The sequence below is a fragment of the Gouania willdenowi genome, unplaced genomic scaffold (genome assembly GCF_900634775.1).
Source record: "Gouania willdenowi unplaced genomic scaffold, fGouWil2.1 scaffold_225_arrow_ctg1, whole genome shotgun sequence".
Classification (NCBI taxonomy): Eukaryota; Metazoa; Chordata; class Actinopteri; order Blenniiformes; family Gobiesocidae; genus Gouania; species Gouania willdenowi.
Genome location: NW_021144980.1, coordinates 5,724 through 16,515, shown reverse-complemented (window position 1 = coordinate 16,515; position 10,792 = coordinate 5,724). Strand labels below are relative to the sequence as shown.

The following is a 10,792-nucleotide window of genomic DNA, read 5'->3' as shown; positions in this document are numbered from 1 at the left end:
CTTTCCTCACCACAGTAATGCTAACTTAATAAACATATCTATCATAGCTGTGCTGGTGGGTTTTTATAACAGATATAACTTGAAGTCACATGTACTCACCTCACGAGTTAATTTAAAGCTGCCAGGATGTCTAAAAAGTCCAAAGATGCTGTGGTCCAAGCAGCTAAAATGGCGCTGGTACGAATTCAAAACTGCGTCCGTGAGCGAGGTCACCAGGTGTCCAGGTAAAAAGAGCGGTTTGTACACGTCTCAGCAACGAGCCATGCTATTGGTCTTTGTCTGATGACGTGTTCTTTTTCTTCTTCTTCTTCTTCTTCTTCTTCTTCTTCTTCTTCTTCTTCTTCTTCTTCTTCTTCTTCTTCTTCTTCTTCGTTTTGTTTTTTGGCGAGTGGCACCTAGTGTTGCAGGTGCACTACCGCTACCTACTGAATTGGAGTGTACCTTAAACTGAGAGGACCCTTTTAACTTTTAATTAAAACACTTAAGGTGGTCTGATAATATAGCGTGAGACATAACAGAACATAAAGTTGTTTTTAAAAAATAATTAAAAAACGCTTATATGAATACATTTTATTCAGCACCTTAAACTTTATTTTAAACATATTTTTTTGCTGTTGATCTTTTTTATGAAAAGGTTAACAATGATAAACTGCAGACCTAACTATTAATGTGCATATCAGTATCTGAATTAAAAATTTTTTTAAAAAAAGATAAAACTTTATTGTCTTTTGCTGCTGATATTTGCCTTTTTTAATAGTATTTAATGGTTGTATTTTTACAATAGACCCTATTCACCAAAAAATTAAATCTTTTTTTAAGAAAATTTGACACAGGATATATATTATTTAGGATTTTGAAATGTGTTTCTTTAACTTTAGGTAAAATAAGCCACTTAGTATATTTAGAATAGGCTTTTTTTAAGGTAGTGGGGTTCCTCAGGTTAGGGCTCTGCTGTAACCCCCTGCAATACCCATGGAATATTTTACATTTTAGAACGTAACTAAACAACTTATTGTTACATTTTTTTTTCCCAACAAATTATATTCTCCAATTAAAAGATTTGGTAACATAGGTAATGATTTGTTGTATATTAGATAGTTGGGTATCAACTGGACTAATGATAAAGGAATTGATTTACATATTTTGTTAAATTCTCTTTGAGAGCAATTTAAATCATATTTTCCTATGAAATCTACATAACTCAAAAACGAACCATTATCATCCATCAAGTCGGTCACAAAAACTATGTCTAGTTCAAACCAATTATTGATAAAAACTGATTTCCTGCTAATAGTAATTACTCTGTTGTTCCATATAGTCAAATTGTGAGGGGAAAAGTTGTAGGAAAATACCATCTTCAAAAAAATAAAAGCTTGTTTATGGAAATCGGACAACTTTGTAGGAATTCTGTTCACGTCAAAGTCACACTTCAAAACAAAATCCAAGCCTCCTATTTGCTTAAATAAAGATCTTGGAATGTGAAACCACATAGAGTTTGGTTGGGAAAGACAAGATTTGATCCAGTTCAGTCTGAAGGTGCCAATCATAGACTAAAATCTGGGGCTTTAATACCACCACTATCATACTCCTTAACAAGTTGTGACCTTCTAATGTAGTGTGTTTTATTCCTCCATAAGAACTGATAAATAACAGAGTTAGCTTTATTAATGTTTCATGAGGAAATATATAATGAATGACAGGGATAAATCAATTTGGAAATACCTTCTGCTTTAGATAGAGTGATTCTACCAAAGATAGTTAGGTCTCTGGTTAGCCAATGGCTTAATGATCTCTTCACATCTACTATACGATTTGTAATGTTAGTGTCTTCCCTTTTTACTATATTTTTAGAAATCAACAATCCTAAATACTTGACTTCCGTCTCAACTCTAATTGAGGAAATAGAGGAATCAGAGCAAGTGTGGATAGGGAGTAATTCACATTTTTTGATATTAAGAGACAATCCTGATGCTTTAGAGAATAATGAAATAATACTAAGCATTTTATCCACTATGGATTTATTCTTTAAAAAGAAACAGTTGTCATCTGCAAATTGGCTTATCTTAAACTCTTTGTTAAAAATTGTAATTCCCTGTATATCACTGGAGTTATTGATCAGAACTGATAATAACTTTGTTGCTAGGATGAAAAGTTTTGGGGAGATGGGGGAACCCTGTCGAATTCAACGTAACACCTCGAATCTAGGAGTCACACCAGGATTCAGAGAGACTGAACTAGTGATGTCAGTATATAGCATCTCTACAATGATACAGAACTGTTCTCCAAAGCCCAACACAGCAAAAATTGGAGTGTTGATATTTCAGACGTAAATGAATCAGAGTTGATTTCCACTCTTAGGGTGTTATTTTAACACATTCTGATTCAAATGGTGTTCAGTGTTGGAGTTGTTTAACAGAGTTAGTCACGTCCAAGCAAATCAACACTGTAGCGATGTCCTCCTTACATCTCTACAGTGTTAATGTGCCTTGCTTCAGCAATGCCCCTGGACTTCAGGCTTGAAACCCCGTGCATTGATGCTGTGCGCGCCATTTTCCATCTGCTGGAGCTGCTGCTGAAGTCGAGAGGAGTTTTTCCGCTGAAGGTAAGTTAACTAATTCAAAATTATCAATAGTGTCAAATGACAGGCAGCATTTAAAAATGAAATATCTACTTTCTAATATATTTTAGCTATGAGTTGGACATTAACATGCGGTTGCACCGGAGCGGGTGAAGATATTGTCAATTAATGTCGGTTCGGTTCGGGTTGGGGCGGGTAATTTGAACGGACAGTCGCCTTTTCGTGTGATGTGTCCATGTATAATAACATGTAAATTAAAAAGGTACTGTGTGTGTGCGTGAAGTTATGTGTTTGGGCTCCCATTGGCCAATTTAGAACATTACGACTGTCCATGAATGCATCACACCTGCACAGCTCATCAGCGCTGGCTAGCACCGTGCACCATGTGGAATATCCTTTTTTCTTGACTAACCGTAACAACATGGAGGAGGAAATGCGGTCAAAGATAAGGTCAGGAGTTTACAGTTATTTTGTTACGCTTGCTTGGTGAAGCAAGCACTTGTTCACCGAAGTGTTCGGTGAAATGTGCTAATGATGCAGCTGTTGCAATATGGAGTCTGTTTCCACTTTCCATGCATACTAGCTAAAATATAACGGATTAGTATGACCATTATGTCTGTGGATTTTATTCTTGCTGGTTGGGTTGGGGCGGGTTCTGTAAATAGAGGCAGAAGCTCGGGGCAGGCGGTGCGGGTTGGTTTTAGCCATTTATGCTGGGCCCCGCCGGTTGAAAAAATCCCGACCCCGCGCATCACTAGCGTCCACTATGTATATTGGATGTAAACCTGACGCTTTCGACGGGTTCTGCCGCGTCCGGTGTCAACGTGCCTTTAGAGTGGCCAGATGCAGAGACTACCCCGCCACCGCTACCACAGAGGTCGGACTCAGTGGACTTGACTGTGCCGGTGTTGTGACAGAATCTGTGACCTGACAAAAACTGTGAACACAGGGTGCGGTGTCAGTTGACCTGTAGCTGGGATTATTTGGTTCGACAAATTCGATTGTACGTTTTAGAATGTTTTTGAATATTTTGCAGAAGTTTTTTACAGTTATGTCATCAGTGCTAGTCTGGGGCAAATATTTTTTTTTTTTTTTTTTTTTGTTCAATAATTTTATTTACACATTTAATTATGTACAAAACTCTTACATAACTTTTTTTTGACTGGAAAAGGCAGAAAATTAAAAAAAAACCCAAACAATTTATTACAAAAGACTAAAAACGGACGTGAGTAACATTTGATCAGGATTCATCACAGAAATCTGGGGCAAATAAAATGTTCAAGGGGGCACCATTGATTCGTTTTACCATTCACATGTCCAAAAATCGCAGATGCACTCTATCGGGCCATGCAAATGTACAGACTAAGTGACCAAGCTTGACAGGATTATTTTAAAATCCACTGCATGTGTGTCAAAGCTTTGACAGTCTTTACAGGGTATAACCTGCATGATGTGTGTTTATAAGTGTTATTAATCATTTCAACTTGAATTGCTTCATTTTGTTTTGTCTTTTACATCAAGTGCTTATTACTGTCAATTTAATTTATTTGTTTTTTGTAGGTCTCAGCATGCTGATCCAGGTTCGTTACTGCCAACAGCAGAAGTATGTGAAGGTGAATGATGTCGATGGACAGTTTGATTTCATGGAGTTCCATGAAAAAGGTTTGTTTTTACATATAGACTAAAAATTGAATGAATATTGTGTATGGGATTTTATCTAAGTCTGTTTTATCTTTTTCTAGTCATTGAGAGATTTTGCATGCCACCTGACGCAAAAGTAGTGTACAAAGATACAACGGGAACAGAAGTTGATGAAGACATTTTCAGTGACCTTGTCAGCCAAGGCATTCTGGTTCTAACAGCTTTCTCAAATGATGGTAAGAAATGTAGCGGTCAATGGTATGACCCAATCCAATTCCAGATGGTGTAACCTATATATTTTTTTCTCAAATCTGTCAACAGTGTTAAGTATATTGTGGAATTAATGTAATTCACTTTTGCAGTGCAAAATAATTGTTTTTCTTTTCCTTCTAGGGTTTTCCGATTCCTCCTTGTCCTCTCCATCTGAGTGGTCTGAATCTAGCTTCAGTTCAAGTGCATCAACTATACTTCTAGATGAGGTCCCTAGGAAGAAATCCAGAGTTGAAGGAATAATCAATGCAGCGTCTGCTAAAAAGGTTGCAACAATCCTCACTTCTCACAGATTTCTTTAAATGTATCTATCTATTATTCTGCTGTTAATCACAATTTTTCTTGGCTTTCTTTTTTTTTCCTTAAGTTGATCGAAACATTACTTGAAACCAGTTCAGGTGGTAAAGAGGTTCTCGAGGAATATCACACAACACAAACTCTTACAGATGCTACCCGAAGACTACTGGTCAATATAATAGTGGCCCACATGATTGATAAACATGGGTAATCTTGTCCTCTTTATTAAGACTTTGATAAGAAAAATAACTGTTTAACCATTACATAAAGAATGCAAATTACATAAATAATTCCACCTCAATCTTTCTTCTCAGGCACATCCCCACCAAAGCTATTATAGAAGAATATGCTCTGGGGATAGTGACTGTGTTCCCGTCCCTCAAAGACCCTTACTTCAAGAAAGGCTATGTATGTATAGTTATTATTTTACTTTTATTTATTTTATTTTTTTTACATAATTTGTATGTTTTGAGTTGTGTTTGAGGGGATGTTCAAATTCTAAGATTACTTATGAGTGACAACACATTGTGAATTAATTTCCATTTTAGGAACACTTCTATGAAGCTGCAAGCAGCACAGGCTACATTTCTTGGCGTCTGAAGACAGTCAAAAGAAAGAGTCGACGAGGATCTGTAGCTCCAAATAGCCCCACTGGCTTTTCGCAAGGGGGAGGAGGAGGTAACATACTTGCTAAGTGCCTTTTAGACTATAGTCACCATTTTTGATTTCAACCAGTATAGAATTGAATGAAAGGGTTTAAGGGTCTTATGTTCTCACCTTTTCCACAACTCTGTAGGTCTGAAATGTTATTTTGTTTTTATTTACCTATCTGATCAGCAGATAGGGCTTATTTTCTTTAAACTGTTGTGTTCTTTCCTTCAGGGGGCCCTAATTTGCAACGATCCAGTGATGTTGAGAAGCAGCTTGAGGGAGATGCCTGCCAAGAGGCAATCTCTTTGCTCAACCATGCAACAGACACTTCTTTAATTCTCCAAAAGATGAGAGAGACATTTCAACATGGTCGAAAACTTATCAATGACCCTGCCAAAATTGTTGATATCCTGTCTATCTTCCCAAGATTCATGGATACAAAAGGATTAGTAAGTATGCAGTGGTCTATGTTTTGAAGGACTTGAAATTTGGTTCTGAAGGTGGTAGTAATATATTTTCTTTCTCACAGGTGAATCAAGACTTCACTCTTCTGTTTGATGATGAGGTATCCACCAGACTGCTTCAGAAATGGGATCCGATCTTCAGATCTAACGTCATCAAAGAGGCCAAGCAGCTCACCTCAACACCGGAGCTGCGTGAATTGGTTCAGTCAGCAGAGAGTCAACCAGGAAGTGATGAGGCAACAAGTGAGTTTTGCTCTTTAGAATTTGTTACAAGCAGTTACATTCCAAAACTCTATTAAATAAGAATTATTTGATTTTATTACATTTTTTTGTAACTAAATTTCTTCAATGTAGATTGTTTATTTCTTCTCTAAGAAATAAATGTGAATGACTCAAAAGAAGATGTTTACTGCCTACTACTAAGTGAAGGCTTATGGTTGTTCACTAGTTGATCATAAAATTTAAAGCATTATATTCACCATTTAAACATTTGAGGATTGATGTTTTTAAATCAGATATATTGGGGGCTATATTCTCTCAGCTCTTGCTTCACTAACATCCTTTAACTGTCAATTTACAATTTATTGCAGCACACATCAACTTAAAAAATTCAGGATTTTCAATCTTTTCAACATTGTAACTGCTTTTAACCATTTGCAAACCATTCTGTTCAGCCTCCAGAATTCACAAACTTTCAACAGGAAAATGCTCTTTATTCTAATCTCGTTTTAATTAAAAATATCAAATTAATGCATTTCAAAGTATTTTCCGTCAATTCATTCTGTCTGTTCTTTGTCTATAGCTTATGACAAAGAGATGGCCTCCCTTTTGTTGCTGTTATATCTCCTTCCGCCACCACCTGGGGGACCGAAATCTCCAAAAATAAGCGCCTCTGATGCAGTCAAAAAACTTGTCGTCTTTCACAAGGTAATTTAATATTTATTCATTTTTATCATGTTTAAAGGTGGTCAAGAGGTGGATGAAACAAATTAGACAAGTTACAGAGGGTGTTTGTGTTCACTTCTGTCATGCTGTTTTCTCTGATTTAACTTGTGTCAAATGTCCCCTGTCCTTGTGTAAACCCTTAGTCTTGCTGCAGTTTGGAGGAGCATCTTCGGAATCAGCAGTGCCAGCAGCCATACCTCCTAGCCGTTGGTCGCCAGAAGAGGAACATCGACAGCTTCTACATCTCCATGGACAAACATCTCATCCCTTGCCAGGCAAACCGTTTCATTGGGGCATTTGATTTCCATGTTTGCAATAACTATTCATTTGATATAATGCATGACCTTCTTGAAGGTGTTGCCCAGTATGAGACCAAACTGTTATTTCAATATCTCATAAAAAACTTTATATCAGAACAGGACTTGCTTTCCCGAATTTATGGATTTGACTATGGTTTTTTAGACAGAAAAAACCGCCCCACAAACATCATTTTGGATAGTGCTGGCAATGGCATTGGCTTGAACTCCATCCAGACATTGTGTCTCGTGAAAAACATCCCTCTTTTGTTTGGTGACATTATTCCAGCGGGAAACGGACACTGGGAATTACTACTACTCTTACTCCAAATGATGGACATTGTTCTTTCTCCTTCTCTCACTTTGGGTATGACTGTGTATTTGAAAAATCTCATTGTTGACCACCACAAATTATTCAAGCACTTGTGTCCTCAAAGAAACTTGATTCCCAAGCATCATTTTATGATTCACTATCCATCTTCTATTTGGAAAATTGGCCTCTTATTGTTTGTCTGGTCTATGAGGTTTGAGGCGAAGCACAAATTGTTTAAAAATTATTTAAAAAATTTCAAAAACATAACCAAATCACTTGCAAAAAGGCATCAGATGGCCATTGCTTTCCATTGGGAAACTTTTCCTTTTAAAAAAAAGGAATATGGGCCCATCAAATCATTTTCTCCAAGATATGTGGTCAACAGTGAAATGCTTCAAATGATGTCAAAAGAGGTGTTCGAAACAAGTTGGGTGAAAGTTGATGGCGTTGAGTACAGAGCTGGACTTGTTGTTTGCAATTCAATGGAGGAAGAGATGCCAGTCTTTGGTGAAATACTTGATGTACTTTTGCTTGAAAATGACATTTTTTTACTGACACTGGAGCTTTTTACAGTGAACTTTGATGACCATCACCATGCGTTCAAAGTGAAACGAACAGAAAAACAGCATGTCATAAAAACAATGGAACTGAAATGTCACCAACCTTTTGATATTCAAAGCTCATATGGAGCTACAAATGAAAGTTTATATGTCATACCTTCATTCACAATCTTTTAATTGTATAATGGGAGAAGAGCCATAAAATAAATATTTTTGCAAATGCATCATTTTTCTTGGAATTATGTCATTGTCAATCATTTTAATTTTACTACTAGTTATATTAAATTATTTCATAATTAGAAGTAAGAACTTTGTATGTTTTGTTAATGTAACTCACTAAACCAGGTTACAAAGGAACTCTGAATCAGTATTAATAACTCGATTAGTGTTAATTTAACCCAGTTTATTGAGTTAAAAAGTAACTCTGAATCAGTGTTAATAATAACTCGATTAGTGTTAATTTAACCCAGTTTATTGAGTTAAAAAGTAACTCTGAATCAGTGTTAATAATAACTCGATTAGTGTTAATTTAACCCAGTTTATTGAGTTAAAAAGTAACTCTGAATCAGTGTTAATAATAACTCGATTAGTGTTAATTTAACCCAGTTTATTGAGTTAAAAAGTAACTCTGAATCAGTGTTAATAATAACTCGATTAGTGTTAATTTAACCCAGTTTATTGAGTTAAAAAGTAACTCTGACACAGTGTTAGATATTTAACTATTTTGAAAATGTTAATTTAACTCTGTAGAGTGTGGAGCTATATAAACCCTGAAAAAGTGTTAAAATTGACTCTGTGGGAGTTGAATCAACACTCCACTTTTTGCTGTGAAGAAGTGAAGTGTTTTCAGTAAAAAGGGATGTTCAACAGTGTCAAATGTCTTGAAAAAGTCTATAAATAACACCAGACTGTCTGTTTCAATATAATCTCTATAATCTAACATATCAAGAATCAGCCTTGTATGGTTATGAATATTTCTGCCTTTTACAAAGGCTGATTGGCATTCATCAACTATATTGTTTAAACCCATATCTAATCTCTTAGAGTACACGTGCTAACAATTTATAGTCATTACATAAAAGAGTAATCGGCCTCCAATTGTCAAGTGATAATTTATCCTTATTGGGCTTTGGGATTAAGGTGATTATTCCATGTTTCATAGTAGAAGACAGGTGTCCAGTTGAAATACATTCTTGAAAGACCTTAAAGAGCATTTCTCTGATATCGTTCCAGAAAAAGGAATAAAATTCCACAGTTAAACCATCAATACCTGGTGACTTTCCTTTTGGCATTTGCTTCATTGCTATATCTAACTCTTCAATTGTAAGATCATCCTCCATATGCTGCATAAAGTCTGCGTCAATTGTTTTTCTTTTCTCCCTAATTTCCTCAAAAAACTATTTGCAATCATCCCCAGCAAATTTGGATCCATACAGATCACTATAAAATGTTCTTCTTTCCTCATTTACCTGTTGTTGATTATCAATACTAATCTTGTTAACAAGTAGCTTATGAATTTTCTTTTTTATTTGTCTTTGCTTTTCCAGACTAAAGAAATGAGATGAATTTTTTTCACCTTCAATCCAACGAGCTCTAGAGCAAACAAATGCTCCTTTGGCTTTATCCAAGTATAGATGATCAAGTTGGTTATGCAAGTCATTTAATATAACTTGTTCATCTAAAGATAACTCCAGTTTATGACATAGTTTATTGATATCATTTATAATGTCCTGTTGTTTTTGTTTCTTAGCTTTAGAAATGTATTTACTTCTGCTAATGGCTGTTTCTCTAATTTGGAATTTAAACCACTCCCATTTACTTAAAGGTGTCATTTCTAATTTAGTAATTTTCTTTACCAAATTTTTAGTTTCACTACAAAATTCCTCACTTTCAAGAAGGCTACTATTAAATTTCCATAAAGGGTTAGGTATATATTGAAGCCCATCAGGCTGGAGACATATTGTAATTGCACAGTGATCTGTCAGGGGTGAAGCTGTTATCTCACATTTATGCACATTATTAATTAGGTTTGTAGAAATTAACCAAAAATCTATCCTTGAATGTTGACCGTTGTTAGCAGAATTAACCCAAGTGTATTGCAAAGTATTGGAGTTTCTCATTCTCCAAATGTCAATTAGGTTTTCCTTGGAAATAAAATCAACAATGATTTCCTCATAATTATGATATTGTCCCTTTGGAGGAAGCCGGTCCATCCAGAGGTCAGGAGCCAGGTTATAGTCTCCCCCAACGATGACTTTGTCAGTGGTGTAAGTCAGTTTCCATTCCTCCAACAACTTACTTTTTTTGTTCTGAGCTTTTTTGTTATAGCCATACACACATAAAAGAATTTAATTTTCGTAGTTAAATTCCACGGCTGAATTCCTCCGTTGAATGAGTCTCTTGTAAGAAAATTAAATTGCACTTCTGCTCTTTACAAAAAGAAAAATTGTCTTACGTTTCACAGTATTCCTGAACCCCCTGGCATTTAACGACATAAAAGATAACATTCACAATATAGAATAAATGTGCAAGGAACGTGATGTGCAGGGGTGAGATACACATATATCCATAATACAAATCAATAATAACGTTTTTGCAACAACCTTAACCATATCAAACCTTTAAAACGTCAGTGCAAAACAGTCAGAGTACCTGTACTGGAGCAATGAAAGCCCCACAAAGATAATCATTTAGGGTCCACACGCTGGTTGTCAATCAGAGCATACCCTTCCTTTAGGAATGTTCGTTTCCCTTTCTTCCTGGCCTCCACAACCAGG

At 35.8% G+C, this 10,792-nt stretch overlaps 1 protein-coding gene across 1 annotated transcript; it reads left to right on the top strand.

Annotated features, from left to right (window-relative positions):
• The first annotated feature begins 2,538 nt into the window (after positions 1–2,538).
• Positions 2,539–9,567, top strand: LOC114458964 (uncharacterized). The gene is made up of 12 exons (XM_028441352.1): positions 2,539–2,602; positions 4,139–4,240; positions 4,321–4,455; positions 4,613–4,755; positions 4,857–4,993; positions 5,101–5,194; positions 5,335–5,464; positions 5,669–5,886; positions 5,967–6,144; positions 6,704–6,828; positions 6,990–7,416; positions 9,563–9,567. Exons 2-12 carry the CDS (start codon positions 4,147–4,149, stop codon positions 9,565–9,567), a joined length of 1,686 nt encoding a protein of 561 aa, XP_028297153.1. The 5' UTR covers positions 2,539–2,602; positions 4,139–4,146.
• The last annotated feature ends 1,225 nt before the right edge of the window (positions 9,568–10,792 follow it).